Below are 26293 nucleotides of genomic sequence, written 5' to 3' on the forward strand. Positions count from 1 at the left end.
AGAATCGAGGGGGGGGGGGGGGGGGGGCATGTGCAGGGAATAAAGAAAGCTTTGAGGATTGTTGGTTGGGGGGCAGGGAGCTTATTAAATTAAACTCTATCTTCTTCTTCTTCTTCTTCCTCTGATATGCTGCAGCTTCTTCTTCTTCTTCTTCTGTACTCAATATATGTATGTATACATATAACATACACTCTCATATCTTCTTTTGCTTCTACTGTTGACAAGTCTCCATACACACACACAGAGGCGCGGGCGCGGGCGCGCGCACGCACTCACAGAGTTTAAGTTTTGTGCTCGTCATCGCCATCTCCATAGTTTCCACCTCCATCCCTCCCCCGCTGCGTAAGCCTCTTCGTAACTGTCTTCTCTCATCTTCACTCTGTTGAAGATTTAGGGTTTCAGCTTCTACCTTTCCGAGAGAGGCCCTACATTCCTGTTTTCTCTTACGGTTATCTCAGTAGTAGTTGTAGTAGTAATAGTTGTAGTAGAAGAAGAAGAAGAAATCAGCTGCCTTTTTTACCCTGGCGATGGGGACCGAGGTGATGTGGAATCCACAGGAACAAGGGTTGAAAGAGATTTGCTCGCTTCTTCAAGAACACAGAACTCCGAGTTCTGATCAAGCTCGTATATTTCAGAAACTTCAGCAGTTCACTCTGCTTCCAGACTTCAATAATTACCTCGCCTTCATATTGTGCCATGGAGAGGTACCCCATGCCATTCTTCTTTAAATGATGAATACATATTTCTCCTTCTTTACAAGAAAAAGATGAAATCGTATACGCCATGGGATTGTGTTTAAGTGTAATAGAATCTTATCGCTTTACAAGAAAATACAAATTCTTATGTCACAAAACTGCATTTTTTAATGTAAGCAAATATCATTTATGAGGGAAAGGTAGAGCTTATAGGCCAAGAAGCTTGTATTAGAATGCTGTTTGCCAGAAAAGATGAACTCTACTGGCAATGAGATTGCATGTGGAATGTAATAATCAAAATATTCTTCTTTACAAAGAAAGAGGTGGAGTTTATATGTCACGAGGATTTCGTTTAAAATGTAAGCAAATCTTACTTCTTTACAAACAATGATAGGCCATGGCAGAGGGTTTGCATTTAGAATGCAAGCAACTTAAGACCATAGAATTTAGAAGAAGAAGAGATAATCTTATATGTCTCGTAATTGTGAGTTAATGCAAGAAAATTAAGGTGTACATGTTGATATCTTTATTTTTGCGAGAAAAAGATAAACCTTTTATGCCACAAAGATTGCATTTAGTATGTAAGAAAATTGCAATGTAGAGTTTACAAGAGCAAATAGAGCTTATATTTATTAGAAGCAGCAGCATCAGCCAGGCAGACTATGTCATATTAATCCTCTGCTACATCAGCCAGGCAGGTCGTGCCCTATCTTGTCCAAAAAATAGTTATTCATTTTTTCAATCAAATCAAGAAAGCTCCTTTAGGAAGTTGTGTAAATATCTTAGGTGTGGTGACATCTTTCTCCCACCATTAAGCTGGAAAGATCAGTTTGGATCAGTGAACTTAGACCTCTTCTCCTTCAGCCACTATTCATTTTAAGACCGCCGTTCCTTCTTATGGACCATATGTAATCAAGAGTTTTCTCTCCAATTGTATCTGTCTTGCACTCTTGATCAATTATTCTGTTGTTGGTACTATCTTAACTTCTTTCAATTTTATGTTATGAGAGAACCCAAATTTAGTTTCCTTCCTGGTGTTCTCGTCAGCCCTTTCTAATATCCACTCCTGTCTTTATCCACTTTGTCTAGGGTCTCCTGCTGTCTTCAACTCTCCAGTCGTTTCAGATTTTGTCAAACTATCCTAAACAAGCTATCTTATTAGGGATGTGAAAATAACTATTATACTCACAGTCAATGGAGTCTAGAATTGGCTCAACCAATGGCATGCTCATGGCTTAAGAAGGCACACTCTAGTGTGGAAATTGGAATGAGATCTTTGTAATATCAGTCCTCATAGTACAACACCATCTACAGTATAGCTCAGATGATGTGAAAAACATGGGACAACATCATGACGCCTGGTTGAAAAATTGAGATTGAATGAATGGCCATGATGATGCTTTCTAAAATTCTGGAACAGTAATGATGGATACTGTCAATCACTAATCACTACTTGTTGACCTGTCCCTCCTACATGTCTCATGCAACTAAAGCTCATGATTCTTTTTGCATCAAAGTCTGAGCTCCTACCACTTGCTGGCACACCGATTATTGTAGGGCATTCAAAATGAAAAACAACTTAAAAGTATATCGAATGTCCCTGTTATGACAATCGAGGGCATGATAACTTTAGGTTCTTGAAGAAAATGAAGGTTGCTGAAGCTCGTTCCAGGGACCCTTGGTCGCGAACATGACATTATATGGAACATTCCTAGTTTCTACGGATCATACTCTACGTTTCTTATAAGATGGTGGTTGCATTGTGGAAACGGAGCTACTATATATATGCCATTCAGTTTCAGATAGATTTACCTCTTTCTTTGTTATGTCATTAGCATGTCACGCTTCATGATAGGTTGTTACCAGGGTTCAACACATTCCAATCTTTCATTCATCTAAGGATATCAAGATACAATTTGCCTAGGTTCCATATTCTATATGCTAAGGTGCACAAATTACTTTTGGTGGCACTGTTATGAATTGTGGCACGGAGAATGGTATTTTCTACAGACTAACAACATTACTGCCAGAAATCGTTCTGTTCTATCAACTAAAGTACACGCAAGATATTATACAACAATTTCACATGACTAATTGTCGTATGATCTTCACTCCATTGACCCTGGAATGTCTGTTGTTGACAAGTTAACTGCGTAGTTTAGCATTATTGTGATGTGGTGTGTGTGAAGGAAGGAAACCACAAAAAGGTCAAGTTTTACAAAACCTTGAGATTCTGGTCGATATAACCATCAGAAGAAGAAGACTACTACAAGGGATAGCTCAAATGCTAAGAGCTAGTCATTGCCAACAGAAGGGTCAAGGGTTTCCAACCCACTGACAATTGGATAGGAAGCTCAAGTCCTCACATCAGCTAAAGATTGGCATAGGCAGATATGCATGCAAATCCTAAGGAAGAATGGATTTGGCGATTGTGGAGTCGGGGCACAGAATCAGAGTAGAGCTATGTTTGTCATTGTGCTGGTTCTGATGAAATAAAAGGGAGAGAGCATGACCTCTTCAAACAAGGCTTTGGCTCACTATGCAAGGTAATGTTGTATGAAGGCAATGATACGTGGGACTATGCTTGCTAGAACTCGAGAGATATAGAAGTTGTTGGGCAACAATTCAACAACATCATCACCAAAAGAATTAAAACAACTTTCTTTAGCTCTATAACTCGTTCCCATGCTACAAGTCAATCAAGAGCTTCACAAGTAGGGACTGAACCACAACACTTGAAAGGGCTACAATAGATCAGCAAATAACAATTTGTTGTGCATGTGGGTCATGTCCATCTGAATGATGATCTTATCATCCCCCATCACCCTTCTCATTGACATATAACGACCATTATCACCCAACATTGAAGGCGTTTGTCTTACTTTGGAGACCTCCGAATCTTTGATCGGCCTATGGTGGAGATCTTTTGAAGCTAGAAAGTTTCAGCCCATCTAAGTTCAAATGTAGTGCTCACTTAACGACATTCTCTGTTATCTTAGGCAAATCTATCCATTTAGTTATATTTATTTGGGTTTGTTGTTCCTAACGGTGCGTGACCGTTTTAAATGTAATCTCTGGTTGGTCTGATAGCCCATTTTGACCTCTCAAAAAACATTAATTTATTTTTCTTTCTTCAATGTATTTGTCCGGCACTCTCAATAAAATATTCTTCTGTTTTGAATTTCCAGCCAATCCATATTGCATCTTCTCTCATCTTCTCTATTTATTTTGTTTTACGTGACTATCTTAACTTCTTATCATTTGATATGCTACAAAGATTGCAAATTGTCTTAACAAATTAAGGCTTAATGGTTAAGCCTCTCATTTTACAAGAAAATGATAAACCCTGTTGCCACAAAAATTGCATTCTGAATTCCAGATAATTAAGATATGGAGCTTGAGGCACCTACTTCAAGATAAAGATAACCCCTATATGCCACAAGGATTGCATTTTGAATATAAGAAAACTAAGATGTGGAAGCTGTTACTTTTACGAAAAAAATAAAATATAAATGCTGCAAGTATTGCATCTACTGTAAAGAAGTTGAAGATGCAGAATTGAAGCCCTTGTAAGGAGCATTCCATAACCATATTCATATTTATGTCCTCCATAGATTGTTTGTTCTATTTATGGGAACATTTTACTCACAATAGGATAAGTCACAGAAGAGTCATACTCTCCAAAATAATAGGTTGGAAATTGTATGAAGCAGCTATGACCTGAACATTTGCGTATTCCTTCTTGGGATTTAGGAGAGTAATGGTTTTGAGGATTTTATGTATTTTCAAGGCTCATGATTTCTACCTGGAAACATGAATAAAACGTGTGCACACTGTGAAAAAACAGTTAATTGAGTAGCCGTTTTTCAAAATTCTTTAGGATTTTATCATGCATAAATGATTTATTTATATGTATATATATTTTATACTGTTGTGTTTGATTTGACCTTGCACATTTTTCTTTTCAGAACATGTCAAAGTGATTAGAATGATGATTGCACAACAAACTTGATGTGATCAAAATTAGTATCTGATGAGTTTTGCAGCTTCTCTCAGGCATTCTTGTACCAACACAGAAATGTTTCTTTTGCAGGAATATCTTGTTTGATTTGTTCAGTTCCTTGTCTTTTTTATGGACAGTCTTTTTTGCTTTATTTTTGTTTCAAGTAAAAATTATTAGTTTGTGTGAATGAAGGTGTACATTTATGATTATGCAATACATTTTTATTGATCTATTTTTTCCCTGATTATCTTCATTTCTTTAGTATTTTGGAATTGAACTTATGTACATGTTTTATTTTGTATTATTTATGTAATGTTTTGATGGATAATATTAATTTTTATTTAAAATCTTGCTGCAGGGTCAACCTGTGGAGGTTCGTCAAGTAGCTGGGTTGCTACTAAAGAATAGCTTGAAGGTTCACTATGAAACACTTATACCTGCCTATCAAGAATACATCAAGGCTGAGCTGATACTATGTCTTGGCTCATCAGATAGACACATTCGAACGACTGTTGGCACGGTTACTTCTGTTATTGTACAACAAGGAAGAGTGAAAGGGTGGCCACAGTTGCTCAATGCCCTTCTTCACTGCCTGGATAGCAATGACTATAACCATGCAGAGGGTGCTTTAGATGCTCTTTCGAAGGTAGCTAACATCATTCAACTGATTTCAGATTGATTCTTAAGTGTTTCTTATATTCAACCTTTCAAATTTCAAAATATATAATTTCTAACTACAGATGATAATCCTCTTCCCAACTTTTCTTGCTAGATATGTGAAGACAGTCCACAAGAGCTTGATGCAGATGTTCCAGGGCTTCCGGAGAGGCCTATAAATGTTTTTATACCAAGGCTGCTCAAGGTTTATATTCATTCTGGTGTTTGAGATAGTTTGCAATTTCCTTTGATAAGAGACTGACCTTTTTCTTCACTTAAAATGTTATAGATGTTTTCATCACCACATGCTACTATTAGAAAATTGGCTTTGAGCTCAGTGAATCAGTTCATAGTCATCATGCCTGCAGTAAGTTTATGATGAAAAACTCTCTCCATAATAATTGGAAATGACTATGTCCAATGCTGTATCATTGTATACGTATTCATATCCCATAATCAAGTTTTGTCATGTACAAATGACATGGAATATGAACATGTTCATTTTGCTAAATAAAATCTTATGGATTCTATCATGGGACAGGCACTATATCTGAATATGGACAATTATCTACAAGGGCTTTTTATCCTTGCTAATGATTCTACAGCAGAAATACGAAAGCTGGTAAGATATGTCATTTAAGTTCTTTCTGTGTGCATAAACAACCGTGCACAAGAAGTATGGTCATGGACATGTCTTATTTATTTTGCAATACTGAAAAATACTGGCGGGAAACTTCATTGTGATTGAAAACTCTTCACATGTTTTCATAGTTTTGTAAGACATTGTTCATGCACATGTTAATGTATTCATAACTTGCGTATTTTGAGACTTTCTATGATGGTTCTTGGTGGCAGGTATGTGCTGCCATTGTAAAGCTTCTGGAGGTTAATGCTAGCTATCTTCAAGTGAGCATATGGGGGAATATTGTCATATTACGTTCGTGCATTTCATAACACCCTATATCTTGTTGCTCAAGGATTTCTGTACTTTATTACAGCCTCATCTAAGGAACGTTATTGAATATATGCTGCAAGCAAACAAGGATGTAGATGCTGAAGTGGCATTAGAAGCTTGCGAGTTTTGGTGAAGTTATATAGTCAATGTTAATTTTGATTCTTGATAAACAGGTGGCTATTCTGCAAGTTTGTTCAATGAAATTTCATGTGAATATTAGGTCTACATTTTGTGAAGCCCGTTTATCACCTGAACTGCTACGAGACTGCCTACCCCGTCTTATTGGGGTAATTGCCTAATCTATAATGTTTTTTCTAGATGAATGAGCTGAATATGATATTAGGACTCTTTTGAATTCTGTCTACTAAAAAGCTAAGAGAATTCTGAATGGAACCTGCAGATTTTGCTGTCGAACATGGTGTATGCAGATGATGACGAGGCAGTTCTTGATGCTGAGGTGAAGCTGTAATGATCTCAAGAGCTTTTTCAACCATTCATGCATTTTTTATTTTTATTAATTCCCCAACGATTTTTTCCAGGATGATGAATCAGTTCCAGATAGAGATCAAGTAAGTGTCATGTTCATTGGTGCTAATTTATTTTGCTACAACTTGGGTGTGACGAAATTGCATGGATCATTTTGTAATCATGATTGCAGGATATTAGGCCAAGATTCAAGCAGTCACGCCTACATGGCTCCATTGGTGATGAAGATGAGGAAGAGGTTCTAGTTTTCAAGATACTTCATGCTTTATGTTACAGAAATCTTCAACATACCATTGAGTTTTTTCCTATATGCCCCTAAAAATCTGATATTTCCCCAAATATCCCCGGAAAAAGAGAGAAAAATGGGACAAATAGACCATGTAATTGCTCAAACAGCACTTATGAACTTATAATTTGTTGAGATGGGATTAAACAAGGGTGTTTGAGAAAATAATGAAAACTTAGAGGCATTTGGGAAAATAAAGAAACCCGTATTTCAGTGTTTATGATATGAATGTTCTCTGTACTAGAAGAGATTTTATTTCTTTTGCAGGATGATGATGATGACATTGTCAATTCTTGGACCTTGCGCAAGTGTAGTGCTGCAGGCCTTGATATTATGTCTTCATTTTTTGGGGACGAAATGCTTCCAGTATTGATGCCTAAATTGCAGGTGAGATCTAGTCTTTCTGAATGATATGCAATGTCCCAAGTGGATTTCCAGAAAATGGATGCTATTTTGTGACTGAATGATCATTTCTTTTTAAAAGACTTACTGAGTCCCATTACCTTGATTTGGTATTGCTGAAGGTAAATCTGGAAAGCAAAGGAGACTCCCATTGGAAAGAACGGGAGGCAGCTGTTTTGGCATTGGGTGCAATTGCTGAGGGCTGTGTCAATGGCCTTCTTCCTCATTTGACACAGGTGGAAGCTGTAATTTTGAGGATATTCAAAGTAGCTTGAACTGAGTACTGCTTAACTATCACTGTGTGTTTGAGCTGTTAAAAATGTTTATGATTATTTATAATTCCTGTGCTTTCCTTATGCTTCAAGAATATGCTTTGTCATTTATCCCAAATATTGTAAGATGATCTAGATGTTGTTTTCATATAATGGATGGGGCATTTTGTACTGCAGATTGTCACTTTTCTTTTGCCTCTCTTGGAAGATAAATTTCCACTTGTACGTAGTATCACCTGTTGGACTCTCTCGCGCTATAGCAAATGGATAGTGCAGGTAGCATGCAATCTAAACTTGGCAATTGCTCTCATGTGAGTTCTGTTCGTTTTTGATGCTTTAATGCCTTCTGTGAATTAATAAAATGGAAAATGGTTGTTAATATTGTTGCAGGCTGCTGTGCACCCAGAGGGTCATGTTCAGTTTGATAATCTGCTGACTGGTCTTTTGCATCGGATCTTGGATAACAATAAAAGGGTTCAAGAGGCTGCCTGCTCAGCGTTTGCTACCCTTGAGGAGGTACTTTTATCCTGATTTCTTTTGAATTCCTGTATTTTAACTGTGCGTACTGATATTGGGAGGGGAGCCTTGATGAGCAGTACGATTGAGGCTGGGAAATAGCCCCATTCAATTATATCTCTGGCATGTATTTAGTCCCCAATAACCTGCATAACCATCTTGATTGTAAAGAAAAAAGTAGGAAGTCTATTAGAATTGTCCTTCCCCATATTTAGTCCATCAATAACTGTCATAAACATCTCTACCGTGAAGAGAAAGTATTGGAAAAAAGACTCTAGTGGTCTTACTATTTTGGGGTTGATCTTGGATAGTATAGAGTCTAGGGAGGCGATACATGCAGACCCATATTTCTGGCAAAGTATTGGGTAGGGTGTGGTCTCAGAAACTGTCCTTGCATCTCTGGTTCTTGTATACCTGTGGTGGCTGGCTAACATTGATGCAAGGTACACACTAAAGCGATACTAATGCCTTCCTAACGTGAGCAGTGATGTTATGTAGTTAATAGTGGAGAATTATTGGGCAGCAAAGATCGGGTTATTATTTAATGATTTGTCATCAAATTCAAATGCTTGAATGCTAATAATGGAGAATTATAGGTCTGCAAAAGGTCGAGTTAATATTCAATGATTTATCATCAAACTCACATGTTTGTTTTGTAATTATGGAGAATCATCAATCAGCAAAAGGTCCAAAGACATGTGATATGATTGATAAACGATCAAAACTGAAAAGCCAACGCTCCCAACAATTGATGTTTTGGTCATAGCATAAAAAACCTGAACTCTAAGAAGGATATACAAACTATTTTTACGTATGGATCTTGAATCACAACTGTTAATTACCTGCTGCGGGTTAAGAAAAGTATAAGAGAATGGACATACAAAGAAGGTGGTAATGCAAATACTGAAAGCATGACCAAGGTAAACTGGAAGGAAAGAACAGGAATTCATATCTACAGGAAGAAATTGTGTCAATTCACACGTTGCATGTATAAGAAATTATGGGTAATCAAGAATGCTAATGATGGGTGTTTTAAATGCCAAATATTTATGAAGCCGAATGATACCTATAGATGATAATGCTGTAGTTAACCATATAGTTTCTACTTTTTCTTTCCACATATCATTATATATATAATATAATATGATTATAAATCCATGGTCAATTATGAAGTGTGAGAAAATGACAACAAACATACAATGGCTATTTCATTTAAAATACTATTCTTTATAGATACCGAGAATAAATTAAATTTATTGAACTCAAAGAGAATTAACTTCTTTCTTCTTTGTGATGTTTGTGCTGATTACTACAATATTATATGTGTTCAGGAAGCAGCAGAAGAATTGGCACCACGGCTTGAAATCATTTTGCAGCATCTTATGTATGCATTTAGCAAATACCAGGTGATTTCTATAAGTTAATCACTATTTGCATAAATAATATTGTCATCTATTACATGCATGCTACATGATTCGACACAATGTTCTGATTGATCACTTATGGTCAGACTCTAGTGTTTTGTGGAGATTTCTGGTATTTATAACTAACTTCCGGCATGCAAAAAACTTTTGAAAAACCATCTGATTCCTTATTTTATTTTATTTTCTGTTTACCTGATGGCTGACAGATTAATACATCAAAATTTAAAAGATATCAATGGGTTAACAATCACAATTGTGATAGTTTTCTTGCAGTGCAATGAAGTGTGGATGCATCTCAAATAGCTCCACTTTTGTATGCACATACCTAGGTGTTAATTTTTAGTTCTGCTTTCCAATTTTGGTGTCGTCTGCACATACAATATTTGTGAAAATAACTGTCAACACTTATGATCTCTGCCCTCATGCTAGACAAAGGTCCATAACTTTGAGAATGATTCCTCCCTGGTTCAAAAATTCTTTTGTGAAATATAAATTTATCAACCATTGGATTTTATTATTATTTGTTTATTTGTTTTATGCTCTGTATTTTTCTGCATAGCTTCTTTAAAGGAAGGTAGTAGCATTGCGTGCATATGTTTTGGTTTTGCCTAACTTTTACAACATACCTATGTGGGCAGGGAACATGCATTGATATAAAGAATAATGAATCTTAAACCAAAGAAAGTGATATTTTGGGGCATGAACAACTGGTCATACTTTTAATGTCAGAAATGATGCATGCTACATATAAGTCAATTTTAAAAACATAGGATGCAAAATTATACACCTTACATCCATAGTAGTATCCATAAAGTCATGTATCTAAAAACCATGAGTCACGTATGTTGGCAGGAAACATGTTTTAACTTCTAAAATAATAAATCTTACACCAAAAAATTGACATTTTGGGGCATAGACAATTGGTCATTTTTGTAATGTCAGAAATGATGCATATTACATACAAGTAAGTTAAAAAAAAATAGTTTGCAAAATTATGTACATTGGTTCCATTTCATGTATGCTAAAAACTGTGAGTAATTGTGGGGACTTCCTTTCTGTTTTGTGCTGTAACTAAACAAGTGAAGCTGTGAATCTGTCTCTGGTTTGCAGAGAAGAAATCTCAGGATTCTCTATGATGCTATTGGAACACTTGCTGATGCTGTTGGTGCAGATTTGAATGAGGTATAGGATAGTTCTTCTGATGTTTGTCTGAACATGAATATAACCATTGCTTACGAGAAGTTTATTGGAAAAATGGCAGGCAAAGCACCTTAATGTTCTAATGCCTCCATTAATTGCGAAGTGGCAGCAGCTCAAGGATTCTGATAGAGATCTCTTCCCATTGTTGGAATGTTTTACATCCTTAGCACAGGTTGGGCATGGCTTCTATATCCATTCATTTGTATATCAAATGGATCAAATGAATATTTAATAAACATGTCACGATGTCAGGGTGTCATAGCCATGAAACTCAAATATTTTTCCTGTGGGTTTGTATATGCGAGGTTTTCTAGAAGGTTAAAGATGTGTATGTAAATGTCCTGATATATAATGCAGTGTAAAAAAGTGTGTAGATGGAAAACGATTCCAGCGTTATGACAATGTCGAGAATTTACATTCAATGTCGTCTGCTTATTTTAGGCTCTAGGCCCTGCCTTCACTCAGTATGCTGAACCTGTGTTTGTGAGGTGCATCAATCTTATACAGACACAAGGGATAGCCAAGGTACATCCAAACAAATTGAACATCTTTAACCAGTTTCATGAAGATATGAGGGAACTAATCAGAAATGGTCATTGCAGGCTGATCCTGGAACAGCTGGTGTGGCATATGACAAGGAATTTATTGTTTGCTCACTTGACCTTCTCTCGGGGTTAGCAGAAGGTCTTGGAAGTAGCATAGAGAGCCTGGTAAATTTTGATGGCCTAGTTTGTCTATTACTGGCTTAGAAGATACTAACTAGGCATGACTTAGAAGATACTAACTAGGCATGATATAATAATTGCAGGTTGCTCGGAGCAACCTAAATGAATTGTTAATCCAATGTTGTAACGATGAGGCCCCTGATGTTCGACAGAGTGCACTAGCTCTTCTTGGTGATCTTGCGAAGGTGTTTCGAGTCACTATTTATTTGTTTGGTCTGGTATAAACTATCAAGATGGAAAATAGCTAAAAGTATTGGTTTTCACATTGTTTCAGGCTTGTGCTGTACACTTGCAACCACGATTAGCAGATCTTCTAACTCTGGCAGTTAAACAACTGGTAACACTTACTGTAATTGCCGCAGAATTGTATTATGTTTTCTATGGGCATTATTAATTGATCTTTGGTGCTTACTGAAAGCACAGCAGGGCTCAGAAGTGAAGGAAAATGTATCTGTTGCAAATAATGCATGTTGGGCCATTGGAGAGGTTGCGGTGAAGGTGTGCAAACATATCGACATTTTTTCAACACAACAGGCAACTAACTATTGTTTTCTCAGTCAAAATGGGCATCTTTTAATTTCAGGTGCGGCAGGAAATATCGCCTATTGTTCTGAATGTCATCACCTACCTGGTCCCAATCTTGTCAAATACAGAGGTATTACTGTTTGGTAATGATAGCATGTAAAAAACCCTGAATTATTTTGTTTCCCCAAATGCCCCTCATCAACTCGAAACGAAAAGGGGGATGAATTGATCATACAATTGCTCAAATAATGCACACAATAGCCCAACAGGTTGACGAAGGGTATTTGGCAAAATAAAGAAAAATTCGGGGATATTCAGAAGTAATCCAGTATAGCATACTCTTTTGAATTCTGGTCATATGATTCAACCTGTATTGCATATGCAGGTTCGCAACAAGTCCTTGATAGAGAACTGCGCTATCACACTAGGTAGGCTTGGGTGGGTATGCCCCCAACAGGTAGCTCCACATCTGGAGCACTTCATACAACCATGGTGTCAAGCTTTGAGTCAGTGAGTATATTCCATTGGACTGAATAGCTACTTCAGTTCAGATGTTTAGGGTAGAACAAAAGCCTGTCTTTTATTTGCTGATTGTAAACATTTTGGACAGGATTCGAGATGATATTGAAAAAGAGGATGCATTTCGAGGGCTCTGTGCCATGGTAAGAAAAAACAAAGAAAATAATTATTTTTATACCATCAATTGTCTAACCCAATTATGTGCCAGGTGAAACTGAATCCTACAGGTGCTGTTGGTTCTTTTGGTGTCATGTGTGAAGCAATCGGTAGCTGGCATGTAAGTGAAGTGTTTTAATATCATAACCAAAAGGAGTACAACATAGTCCTATACCGGATCTTCATATTCTTGTGTAATGTACAGGAAATACATAGTGTGGATCTGCAGAATGAGATTTGCCAAGTTCTGCATGGGTATAAACAGGTAATGTGACTACCTGTCATGACCTTGAAGGTTAGCATAAAAGCATAAATAGAGATAGCGTGACTGATTGGTAGAAATTCTTAAGCAGATGCTAGGAAGGTCTTGGGAGCAGTATGTGAAGGGGATGGATTTGTCTTTGCAAGAAAAGTTATCCACAAAGTATGGAGTATAATTGATCAGCTGAGACTTCTTCATGGCTTGTTTCTTCTCTGCTTAACTACAGCTAAAAATCAGTAGTCTTTAATATACCCCTCCAGAAACAGATGATGTATTGTAGTCCTCTTTACACCAATGGTTCATGTTAAAAGTTTCTCTATAGCTTTCGGCCAACAATGCCAGTTCAATGATTAGAGGATGAAAAGTAGCCTTGGATAGGAGTTCAGGGACTAGAGCAATGCATGACAAGTCTTTGCAGTTCGCAAGCAGAGGCCAAATCAGAGAGTTCAACATTATCAGTCTTTTTGTAAAATAATGGTTGGTGATCTAGTTTATTAGGTTCTAAACTCATGTGGAATGGCTTGCTTTTCCTCGTGTGTTTTTGAGCCTTTTAAAGCTCTAACAGAAATGGAGAGGTCATGGTCATCTGGAAAGGAGGAATTCTCATTTTTGATATGGTCTGAGGGGCTTCCTTAAGTAAGGAGCTAGGTTTTCAAAATATAGCTTGTAGGAATGATCGGCTTGCTGAAGGAGCTAGGTTTTTGATATACCGCTTTGCAGAATCGGTTGGTAAAGATTCGAGAATATTATTCTTCAGGAACTCAAAACAGCTATAATAGAGACTGGAAAGGTCAGTTTTTTGCTGTGCTTGGATTTGTCCATAGGTTTGTGGAAGAAGAATAGAATTTGATTGGAAACGAACCCACTAAAACCAATAACATCATATGGATTTCAAGGTGGGTGTTATTTGTCTTCATGTGATAGGGTGGGTGAAGGCAACAACTTCATCTGCGTTGTTTTCCGTGGAGGGTTCAGTCTTGTAATAATCTTGTGGAATGAATTCCAAAGATTTTTTGGCTTTCTAATTATATCAAAATATGGAGCTGTCTTCATTAGGAGATTCTAAACACTCCTGAATAAATAGACGGAAAAACCCTGAAATTCCTGACAAGAAATAATAAAAGCATAGGGGCATTTGTAGAAATAAAGATTAACTTGGGTATATCAGATTTGTTCCTAAAATGAATGCAGTATGTTACAAAGCAAGTATGAAGATTATATCATAACACGGTCATCGATAACAAATATGTTTATGGTGTAAGGTTCCAATGGTCTGTTCCAAATTATAAATATGTTTTTGGTTTCTTTTAGGGCAATTCAATTCTCTCTTTTTTGTAGATGGTGCAAGTTACCATCCTTGGCTCTGGTAGGATGGCATATGAAAATGATGCTTAGAGATACAACAATTTCTCTCTTCGTATATGAGCTTAGAATAATGGGTCTAATTTCAGCATCTTATTTGAGGTTTCTCAAATAAGAAACTCTAGATCCTAGAAATCTGACCATAACAATAGTTGAATGAATGGCCTACTTTGTATTGCTTGAACTTAGAGTCCATATTTTTTTGAGCTTATGGAAGTAGTTAATGGCAGTTATATTTGATGCGATTGGAACATTATATGCTTTCTCTCTTGTAATTAGAACTATTAACACGTGTAACCCAACTTAAAGCCAAGTGTCTTCCTCACACTTCCAAATAAAATGGTACTACGCCCTGTGGTAGTGGGGTTTACAACACAGACGTTGTCATGGACTTCTGAAATATCCTTGGTTCAAGTTTACCTTGAAGTCAATTTCTTCAGTAGGCTATTCCATAGTGGGCAAAAGAGATGAGCCATTTGGTATGACAGTGGATTAATGAGTGTAGGTTGATTAGGCCTTCATGAGAGCAACTTTGTAGGTTCTATGATGAAAGGAGAAATTTCTCGTGGATAGTCTTTGCAAGGGCTTCTTTGGCATTGAGCCTTTTGGGAGTGGTATATGGGACACAATTTGATTTTTGGTATTAGCTCAAGGACAAACATTGACATCTACCTAGGCAAGTCATTGGAAATGTGTTGAATTCAAGATAGAAAGTATCTTCATCATGATTGATTTATTGTTTCTCCATTAGCAAAGGGTCAAGCAAGTATTATGGGAATTGCCATGCGTAGAGTCCCTCTAGAACACTTATTACTATTCTTTGTTTTAGAAATTATTTTGTGGTTTAGTGTCTTATTGAAGCCTAGATGTTCCAAACCTTGTGACCTTGATAATAACCTGTCTTTCTCATTGTATATTTTTGTAAAGATCTCGTGCTAGTTAAAGATATGAACCTCTCTTCCTATCATGCCCCACTAATTTTTATGCTAACATGCAATTGTTCCTAAGCAAATATGACCACTAATAGCTTTTCTTCTACCTTTTTCTTTTGGTTTTTGTAAAATGCACCTTTCTAAGTTTTTGCCCTTTTGCACATGCCACATCATGATATTGGCTAAAAGAAGTGTTAGTATTGTAGCTCTCTTTGTTGGCAACTTTTGGGAAGCTGACCCAAGATCAACTTGATGTTTGTCAGCTTATAGCAAAATCATTTAGGCAATGTGTATTAGCTGTTAGGTAACATGAGAGAATAGCTCCATTTGGAGAATCAAGTAAGAGGGATACGATGGCGAACCAAATGGGGTTTGCTAGTTATTGTACCCCATTGATTACATTTAATTCTTAATTTGTACTATTGCTACTTATGAAGAGATTGAGTGAGTTTGTGAGAGAATAGAAGAGATGTTTTATCGTCTATGAGGAGGCCAATTTTGACCTATGGGAGTAAATCAACAAATCATACTACATGTGACTCTTTCCTAAGAAGGGGAGTTGCTACTCTATAGTAAAAACTCTGTATGTGAAAATAATACATGTAAGTATGTGCTTATCCTTCTCGATGAACATTTGAATATGGCATTTACATTATCAGGCATGTCTAACAAATCATCCTCGCATTTCTTGTGAATTCCTTATTTGCTGAGTATGCAATAAGTGGCATTCATCTTCTACTAGGGGTTCATTGTGTGCCTTGCATATCTACAAAGGAGTTCACCAAGGAGAGAGAAGTCTCAAGCCAGGTCAAAGTCTAGAGGTAAGCTAACATGCTTTTATTGTGGAAAGCGTAGACATTTCCAAAAGGACTGCCGACACATGAGGAAGGACAAAGGTGTCGGAAATGGTGTCGAACCCAGGAAGATTCCTCAGGCTGATGAAAAGGGCACTTCAGCCATTGCTTACGAGCAATGAAGAACTCTTGTTCATTTGTGAACAAGCAAGTGCAAACCTTGCAGGCGAAGAATGCACTTGGGTGATCGACTTGGGTGCATCTTTCCATATAACTCCGTCGAGAGAGTATTTCTCAACTTACATAGTCGGGGATCATGGTTTTGTGAAGATGGGTGACAATGGAGAGTGCAAGGTAGCCGGAGTCGGAAGTGTCTGCTTGACGACGTCGACAAGGTGTCGGCTGACTCTGAAGGATGTTCGACACGTCTCGGATATCATATTAAATCTTATATCGACTAGAAAGATGGTAGCTTCCGAAACGACAAAGTGGAAGTTTGTGGAAACCTCATAGCGGCCAGAGCATAGAAAGAGCACAGAAAAGCGGAGAGATATGGCACAAGAGGCTAGGCCACATGAGTGAGAAGGGTTTGCATCTATTAGTCGACCAGAAACTTCTGTCAGAAGTAAAGGGAGTGCACCTAGAGAAGTGTGTCGACTGCTTAGTTGGAAAGCAGAACAGAGCAACATTCCACTCAAGACCACCTAGAAGAAGAGAAGTGTCATTGGAACTAGTACACACGGATGTGTGTTATGTGGATGCTCCGTCGCATCGAGCCAGACGGTACTTTGTGACCTTCATCGATGACTACAATCAGAAGTTGTGGGTTTTTGTACTAAAGTCAAAAGAACAAGTATTGTCATTTTTCAAGGAGTTCCAGGCAAGGACAATGGTGGCAAATACAGAGGGCAGTTTGAGGTTTACCAACTCGAACATGTCGGGGGATGTATACTCGAGCTGATCCACGTCACGATACATGATGACCTATGCAGGGGGAGCAATGTCGTGGCAGTCAAGATTACGGAAGTTGGTAGCTTTGTCGACTAGAGAGGCTGAGTATATGGTAGCGGTAGAGGCTGGCAAAGAGCTTATTTGGATGAGAATTTTTCTCAACGAATTGGGGATGAAGCAAAGCGAGTTATTGCTTCATTGTGACAGCCAAAGTGCCATACATCTAGCTGGCAAGAATGTTGCGTATCACTCCCAGACCAAAAATATATAGAGAAGGTATCACTGATTGTAGGAGAAAGTCGAAGAAGGAGAGTTTATCCTTGTGAAGATCCATACTGAAGACAATGGATCCGACATGCTGACAAAGAACCTGCCGATGGATAGACTTAGAGCCTGTTGACAGAAGACAGGACTGACTGACTCCCTCCCAATGTAGTGAAGGGGGAGTTTGTTGTGAACATGTCCCTCCATTGGGAGGAGCTGACTGTTCGGAACGAGAAGAGCCGACAGTCGAGGTCGATGACCAGGCCGACTAATCAAACCGACCCGACAGTCGACAGATGAGTCGGCTAATTAGTAAGATTATTATTATTAGATAATGATAAATTTGGCCATGGTTGTAAATAGCCCCTTCTGTGTATTAGTATAAATACACCTAGGGCAAACGAGAGTGCGTGTGCAGAGCATAGAGTTGAACAGAATAAGGTATTAGCCTCTGTTACTAGAGAGAGAGGGAGGGAGGGAAGAGTGTGAGAGTGGCACCATAGTTGTGTTCATAACAATAGACGCCGAGAGCCATGTGAGGCTTATACACTCCACAATCAAGAGTCAAGAGTTGTAACCAATAGTCGATCGGTTGTCCTTGTAATAGTTCTGCATCATTAATATAATTCTGTGTTTGTGGGGGAACCATGTGTCTTGATCTCGAAATTCTCTATGTGTATTATTGTTACTATGAAATTGTGCGCGCGCATCTCTAGTAGCCGATTTGGCAGAAACCCATACTCTGCGTCTAGTGGGTTTCGAAGTGATTAGTTTGTATTGACAAGTGTCATTCGGAGTAGACGATTGTGGCTATCTCTTGTGTGAGATACCTAGATAACATCTGCATAGAGTTACCTCACATCCCGAATCTGACTATGTATAGGGTCGGCATGACATCCCAAAATCTACCCCTCCTTCCTACCACAATACCTTGATTCGGTTACTCATGAGTAGTAATCGACAACGTGTTCCTCTAGAGGGGAGTAACACCTTTTTGTACACAAGAAAATTATATTAGTCCAAGCTTGAATGATATTTAGTAAACATGCAATTTCAGAACTATCAACATAAGGGTGGCTCTCAAAATGAGATTTGCATCTAATGAGCAAGTGCAACAAAAGCTTTTTCGGTTCTTCCTTCTTATATCTCGAATAAAGCTTTATAGCATTGGATTGTTCACCATGTGGTCTTCCTACTAAGTGGATGTCATCCACATATGAGTCAAGTGAAACTCAACAACTCCACTAAATGTTTCAATGCGGAAAACGAAACCAATGTGAAATGTATGACATAGTTAAGTATATGTGAATATGTTGCAACAAGAATGAAAATAGAGGTGGTAGCATGTGCCATCTCCAATGAAGAGGATGTCATTGATGTGAGCTATTGTAATATATATGACGGGAATATGTTTGGCCAACCCAATAGGCACACTAATGAGAAACAAGGACTTATGCATGTGGTATTCTATTTTTTAAAGCTTGATGTCAAGCATATGAACTAGGAAATGCTATGTAGAAAATAAATAAATAAATATTTTTCGAAAAATTTGGTATGTTGTCTATGTGTGTGTGTGATGTAATTAAATCTTGAAAAGTGTGTCCGCATATGAGGAGACATGTGGAAAACAATCATAACCCGAAATAAACTCCCCCTAATGCATGAAGAGTGGGTACCTTAGCATAAGGTATATCTATCTATCACATATTTGATTAAAACAAAAGGCACATGCCATATATCGATAAACCGATATAGATATATTATGATAACACTAACATAAGAAGGCTCAATCAAGTGGGGAAATATATGTTGGCTATCATGGTAGGCCGCAATTGGCAGATACGAGCATCAGGAGGAGGGGATGACTTTGGTGATAAAAGCACAAGAGGTCTTTTTCTCCTCCAACGGCAATGTCCACTCCACTCCTCTTAATGACACATCTCAAGAGGTGTTGGAATTGGTCAGCCCAATAACTCTTTGGATTCTATGGAAACAACGATGTAGGCGAGTCTTCTCCAACCAAGCCGCACATCCAACAAGGTTACTGCAAGAGATATGGAGTGAAATTGTAGCCACCCTGAAGAGCCAATATGATGGCCTTAAGGGCGGCTCCAAGGGAGTTGAAAGACAACAAATAGCCTTCATCCAACAATGGCCGTCCTCTCCCTTTCTTGAGTTAGTGGGCATCCACATAAGATAGAACTATCGCGTCCCTTCAGGGATTTGTACATAATTGTCTCATTTGTAAAATTTTATAACTAATGGAATTTAAGAGTTTTTTTTGGAAAAAGAAAAAAAGAAAAAAAGAAAAACCGATATAGATATATTATGATAACACTAACATAAAATTTTGCTATGACATAGTACTAACCAGAGAGAGAGAGATAGAGAGAGATGAAAAAATTAGGAATTGAACCGAAGACATAAACAACAATAGCATGACTCCTTACCACTAGGGTCAACTAAATTTGTAATGATAATAAATGAAAAAAACAAAAACAAAAAGAGCACACATTTTTCCCTTTTCAAACGTTTGAATGCTTGCACAAACACAAATATTATGTTCTATGGATATATGTATGTATGTATGTATGTATTGGAAAAAGAAACCCTTTTAAAAAGAACTCTATATAAGTATATGTAGAGAAAAGAAAAATATGTGAATAGTGGTAGCCATATATTAACATGATATATTATGTAGCAATAGTAAAAATGCACAACAATATATGGACAATCGGGTGCTTGTGAATTGTCGTAAGGCATACACGTGCCCCAACATGTAAACTAGACACTCTAGCATGTCTAGAACCATCATGTAACTAAAACCTAAGTTAAGGATGAACATGTGGATGCACCAATAGGTATGCCACTGGTCACCACAATGATGACATTGTCATATAAACATGCATGCGTGTGCTACTCAAGTGGGATCACAAGGGTATTGGACCAGGGAGGACTCGATGTTGTGTGAGAGATTCTTTAGACCCCTTTCAACTTCCTTGTGTGAATCTCCCTTTATTTAATTAGTGCTCAAAGACCGTAGCATTCACTGGGGAGGTGAATCTAGGAGATGAGGTGAACAAAGTAGGCAAGGTGAACATAAGAGGCGAATAAAAAAGGAGATCGAAGGAGACAAGGAAAACAAAGGAGGCAAATTAGGGAGACGAGGGAATGTAGAAGGTGATGCGAACATAGGAGACAAGGAGAACAAAGGAGACAATGTGAGCAAATGAGACGAGATGAATGTACTAGACGACAAGGCGAACAAAGGAGGTGAATGTAGGAGGCGATGCAAAGACTCGTAAGGCAAACGATAAGAGGCAAGGCTTGGTTGTTTGGAACCACTTAACCCTCCTCACACTCTTACACACACACAATGGCATAATGTAATTATTAGACATGATTGAGGTTAATCATGCAACATTAGCACTAGTGCACTTGACTAACACTACGACACGATAATGGGATGAAATATAAGTTTTGATAAAGATATCTCTTTCTCACAACGAAAACAGGTTCACCAATAACACCATGAGTGCAATTGCTTGTACAAGGATTAACGATAAACAAAATAAGACAAAGAATGACAGGAGGCTTGAGCTTCCAATGAAGGTGAGTCAAGTGGACTATCGAGACCGCGATTACTACCAACAACAATGACACCTTGATGTTAGAGTAGAGTTCGAAGGCCACTTTGTGCGCCCTCCAAAGACCGGTGTGCGAGCTAGTCTAACCCTTCCTCAAAGTCATTAACGTGTGGTGAGTTTTGTGTTGATGAAGACCGCATTAATCTCCAAAGTAGAAGAGGAGTTACATAAGAGGAGGTAATATATATATAGCAATATACCTTAACGCAAAAATCTCAAGGTCGAGCTCCAAAAATCCCAAAAAGAAGAACCCTCCAACGACGAGTGTGCGAGCTAGTCGAACCCTTCCTCGAAGTCGTTAACGCGTGGTGAGCTTTGTGGTGATGAAGACCGCATTAATCTCCAAAGTAGAAGAGGAGTTACAGAAGAGGAGGTAATATATATATAACAATATACCTTAACGCAAAAATCTCAAGGTCGAGGTCCAAAAATCCCAAAAAGAAGAACCCTCCAACGACGGGTGTGCGAGCTAGTCAAACCCTTCCTCGAAGTCGTTAACGTGTGGTGATGAAGACCGCATTAATCTCCAAAGTAGAAGAGGAGTTACAGAAGAGGAGGTAATATATATATAACAATATAATATACCTTAACGCCAAAAATCTCAAGGTCGAGCTCCAAAAATCCCAAAAAGAAGAACCCTTAAATGAGTCCTCCTCCCTTTTATAGGGAGAGAGGCACCTCATTTTGCATTAAATACATATTATCCCCACTTTGCATAAAAAAATGAAAAATAGGGAATAAATCCTTACTTCACGGTAGTAGAGATTTGAACTCTACATCCCTTGCTTTGTCCTAATAAATATTTACATTTGTGTTTGCCTTCATTTTCCCTATTTTTCTACCTTGGGACAAGCCACATCAGTCCCACGAGGGTGCTACATAGCCGCCCGGTATTCTTTATGCCGGCATTGCACAATCACCATCCATGCTTGGGCAACATTGCACAGTTGCCCAACGTGTGATACCACGACATTGCACAACAATCAACCATGACTGTTATGGTGGCTTTGTAGAGCCACACACGATGCTCTGTGGTGGCGCTATAGAGCCGCTCACCATGGCTACTGTGGTAATGCAAGGCCACCTAATATTACAAAATGCCAATATCAAGATTTGAACATATAACGTTAAAACAAAAGCCTTATACTATCATACCACCTTACTTCATACAATAAATATTATAAAATTCAATGTTCATATTATTATTATTATTTATAGTTATGTGACACTATACACAATGGATAATCGCCAAGTTTAACAATGTGTGTGTGTGTGAGTGAGTGAGTGTGTTTTGGTTATCTTAGACATACATAGATAATCGCTAATTAACATGTTTCTGAGAACGAGGAAAAGCGTGAAGTGGTGGGAAGCGTCGGCTACAACCACGAAGCTACAAGATAAGAGAGTGGAGTTATGGGGGATGGAAGCCTCCAAAATAACATATATGTATGTATATGTACATGAATATACACACTACATAGTGATACACGGGTCGGTCGGGTGAGTTTGGGGAAGAGAGAATGGATTTTGGCCGAAACCCAAAGAGAAAGACATCGAATATGTATGTATGTATGTATGTATGTGTCTCTATGTGTATGCGTGGTGTCTAACTACTACCAAATATTAAAGAGGGCAAGTGAGGGAATCGCGGAGAGGGACGGTGCAAGTCGCTAGATGAGGGCGCATGCGATCTGCACCGTCCAATGTGGCTGTGGAAAAGGCGCGAAAAAGCGCGCCAATTAAAGAGGGAGCCCGTCTCATTAAAGAAGGGCTCCACTTTGTGAAAGGGAGCCCTTGTGGAAAAGGCGCGAAAAAGCGCACCAATTAAAGAGGGAGCCTGTCTCAAAGAAAAAGGAGCCCGTCTCATTAAAGAAGGGCTCCACTTTGTGAAAGGGAGCCCTTCTCATTAGTTTGAGGGAAGTATAAAAAGCCATTTTTTGTCATTTTTTTCTTGTTTTCAAACAAGAAGCGTGAGGTTGAGGGTTTAGGGTTTTTGAGCGCGCCGCACCACCTGCTGTTTGGCAGCACCTGTTGCAGACATCTTCCGTGAGGCACAACACCGGTTGTCCGCGAGCACCTGCAGTCTAGAGGTAGGTATCATATTCCTTCTATTAGGTTTAGGGTTTTATTAGGTATCATATTCCTTCTATTAGGTTTAGGTTTTATTCCATGTCATAAAAACCATCAACCTAATATGGATGATTGCTTGAACCTAATATGATTTTATTCCTTCTATTGTGTCTTCAAGCAATCAACCATGGTTTTGAGTAGACATGGAATAAAAATAATACTTGTCTATGTGTATTCAAGCAATCATCATCCATATTAGGTTTGAATGTCATTATTTGAATGCTTAAATTTGCCCATGTGATTCATGCATTATTGGGCTTTTTTATGCCCACATTTAAAGGTCAAATCTCAAATCTTGTATACATTCTTTGCGATGGCTTGACCCCAAATAATAATAATGTAATGAATGCCTTACTAAAAAAAGTTGTGTGCTATGTAAGTCTACGTAAGTATGTTTTAAGTTGGAAGTAAAACGTTGTGTCCATTATAGTATTCTAAATGATAAATGATAAATTCTTGCTGAATGAAATTAGGATTCTCCATGAAGACCAACTATTTGTCATGAACTCATGAACTATGACTATGATTTAAATACGTATCATTATTATGGTTATCTCCCTTAATTTAGAATGTGTCCTCTATGTATATATATTACAAAAACTAAAATAAAAACTGCAAGTAGCATTCATGAATTTTAAATTATTGACATTAATATGTTAGAATTTGTTAAGATTTATCTATTTTTTGAAATCATTGACAATTTTTGTCCATTTCAAAATCCTTAACACTAATGTATTGTGTAGAAACAATAGGATAGACTCAAGTATTCTTGAATTTAAAGACAAACATATGGTAATGTTTTGGCATGTGTTTTGTACAGATGGCTAGTCGGTCCAAGACCTTCATAGACTTTGATGTGGATTGGGGTGAAACAATACCCTATGAAGGGAGGTATGGCATGAATCATTTCTCAACTTTATATTGTGTATAAATAGTGATGTTTGTGTGCTAACTTGAATGATGGTTTAGGGTTTTTGTAAGAAAGGGTGCTAGGTGCCCCAAATCCAACAATATGGATGCTGAAAACATCATTACTGAAGACTCGAACATGGATACGAACCCCATACATGACGTGGGGCCAGGTGTTGAAGATATCAGTGTAAATGGTGAGTTCATGTACATTCTTATAATCATTATTGAAGTAAGTATATATTGGGTTTTTCTAATGCAAATGTCACACCATTGTTGTAGTGGACCCCATGTCCCTCTTCAAGGCGGGAAGAGACTCAACAGGTATCAAATGTCGCACATGTATCGTTGGAGATTCATGTAGAAAAGAGGTACGATGGTTTCGCAAAAAAGTTGACATGGAGGCTCACTTACAGAAGGCACATGGCATCCGTGTAGTACTGCCTCGGGGGCTAAAGATAGAAGAAGAAGAGCAATCGACCTCCATGAGGAGTACAGCCACGTCATTCTTCAGCCACTACGAAAGACAACGATCAATAAGCGTTTTTTGGATCCGGAGCTAAAGTACAACAGGTCACGCCAATCACACATGAGGAAGTTGAGGACAAGAGCGATTAAGATCTTCAAAGCCACTCCGAACGCACTTCAAACATCCAAGGAGGCCGATTTCATTGCCCAATTCGTCAGCCAACAGATGGCCAGGTATGACAAGGGAAAGGAGCATAGGATGGCAAAATTGAAGTTGAAGATTGTGGCTGTGTCTGAAGCTTATGTAAGTAAGGTTTATGATTATGTGTGCATCTTATGTGAGTCTAAATCTAGTGTGTGAATGATTATGTGTGAATCTTATGTATGAATTTTAGTGTAAGAATCATGGAATTCCCATGCCAGAAGATGAGACACATGTCGAGATCGATGGTGGTCAAGACCAACTGTCAGAATCGACAACCCAACAACCAAGGAGGCCTAAAATCCAAATCCGCAAGAAAACAGTGGACCCCAGTAAGTTGTCGTTCATTACATCATCTGACACATATGAGGGTGCGGACATTGGGATTGTCTTTATTGGTCCTGGGACAATCACAAAAACATGGGATAACACAACAAGAAAAAAGTTCACTAGGTATGCCGTTATGGTGGGGGCATGAGATCAATAGTTAACTTCATGTTTTTTTTGTAGTTACTAATCTGGCCTAATAAACAGGTTTCAGGTGGCTTGTCGACGATTAGATCTAGCGGTCTTTTTGACGGAGGTAGAACTATGTTCGTTGGGCACTGTAGGGGAGATGGCATCCACATGGATGATGACCCTCTTCCACTTATGGATGGAGTACTCGTTGCCCCCCGAGATCAACAAGCGGTTTCATATTGTGGATCCACTATGGGTACAACTAGAAGGCCAAAGTGATAAGGATGAAGACATACTCACTCAGGTCCCTAAACGGGAATATGTCTTCATTCCGATATTGCACTCAGGGCATTGGGTGCTTTGGTTGAAGATGCGACAGAATCCTATAGGTCTCAATGCCAAGGTGAGGAGCCATATTATTTTTTGCGATCCACTAAATCATCATCTGACTACCGGCATGAAGACATTGGGTGATTTGGTTGTACGACATATCTCTAGCGCCACACACGACCATTGCATCATCAACAACGAGCGGTTCCAGGTATTGCATATCCCAACCCAACCTAATGGGACGGATTGTGGGTATTACGTGATGCAAACCATTCGAATGTTGGTCGAGGAGTTCATTCAATGATTTGAGTCTGATCAATTTGTAAGTATTTATGAGAATTGAATTTATGAGAATTGAATTTGGGCTTAGGTTGATGGCATCTTGTGGTGTAGGGTAAGGAGCAATGGTTTGGATTCGAAGATGTGCAGCTCCTTCGGAAAATCATGGCAAAATGGACACGAAGGACTCTGGGCATAGGGTTATTTTAATCACTAGCATGTTGTACTTTGTAACATCAAACATATGATCTCAATTTACTATCTCATGTGGATTGTCAACTTTTTTGTAATATCTGGTAAATAGTTGAATCTCATTTTGGTTGTATATGACTCAATTTGATGTACATTCTGGTTGTGAGTCTTATTGTGTGAATCCCATTTTGGTTGTAGATGTCTTTGTTGATGTACATTCTGGTTGTGAGTCTTATTATTTGAATCTCATTTTGGTTGTATATGACTCAATTTGATGTACATTCTCATTTT

General features: G+C 38.2%; 1 protein-coding gene and 1 long non-coding RNA gene across 3 annotated transcripts; both read left to right on the forward strand.

The window, feature by feature from the left end:
* Nucleotides 1-255: 255 nt before the first annotated feature.
* Nucleotides 256-14245, forward strand: LOC147865164 (transportin-1-like). Of its 2 annotated transcripts, none has more exons than XM_087317919.1 (29): nt 256-704; nt 5057-5344; nt 5471-5560; nt 5645-5722; nt 5897-5977; nt 6211-6261; nt 6354-6439; nt 6531-6597; nt 6711-6767; nt 6850-6879; nt 6969-7034; nt 7350-7469; nt 7607-7720; nt 7934-8032; nt 8147-8272; nt 9604-9678; nt 10807-10878; nt 10958-11068; nt 11338-11421; nt 11499-11606; nt 11705-11806; nt 11896-11958; nt 12045-12119; nt 12205-12276; nt 12532-12656; nt 12757-12808; nt 12874-12942; nt 13027-13086; nt 13175-14245. In XM_087317919.1, the coding sequence occupies exons 1-29, from the start codon at nt 528-530 to the stop codon at nt 13256-13258; spliced, it is 2682 nt and encodes an 893-aa protein (XP_087174045.1). In that variant the 5' UTR covers nt 256-527; the 3' UTR covers nt 13259-14245. The 2 variants fall into 2 exon arrangements, with proteins under 2 accessions (XP_087174045.1, XP_087174046.1); XM_087317920.1 differs by having other exon boundaries at nt 12048-12119.
* An 8827-nt stretch (nt 14246-23072) lies between these two features.
* On the forward strand, nt 23073-26036 carry LOC147865165 (uncharacterized). The gene is made up of 4 exons (XR_015529672.1): nt 23073-23123; nt 23984-24054; nt 25700-25742; nt 25925-26036. It is a non-coding gene; the product is annotated as an uncharacterized LOC147865165 (long non-coding RNA).
* Nucleotides 26037-26293: the final 257 nt, after the last annotated feature.

This window comes from Azolla caroliniana, unplaced genomic scaffold (genome assembly GCF_043228905.1).
Source record: "Azolla caroliniana isolate FFs.n. ecotype wild unplaced genomic scaffold, voAzoCaro1.0.p SCAF_4, whole genome shotgun sequence".
Taxonomy (NCBI): Eukaryota; Viridiplantae; Streptophyta; class Polypodiopsida; order Salviniales; family Salviniaceae; genus Azolla; species Azolla caroliniana.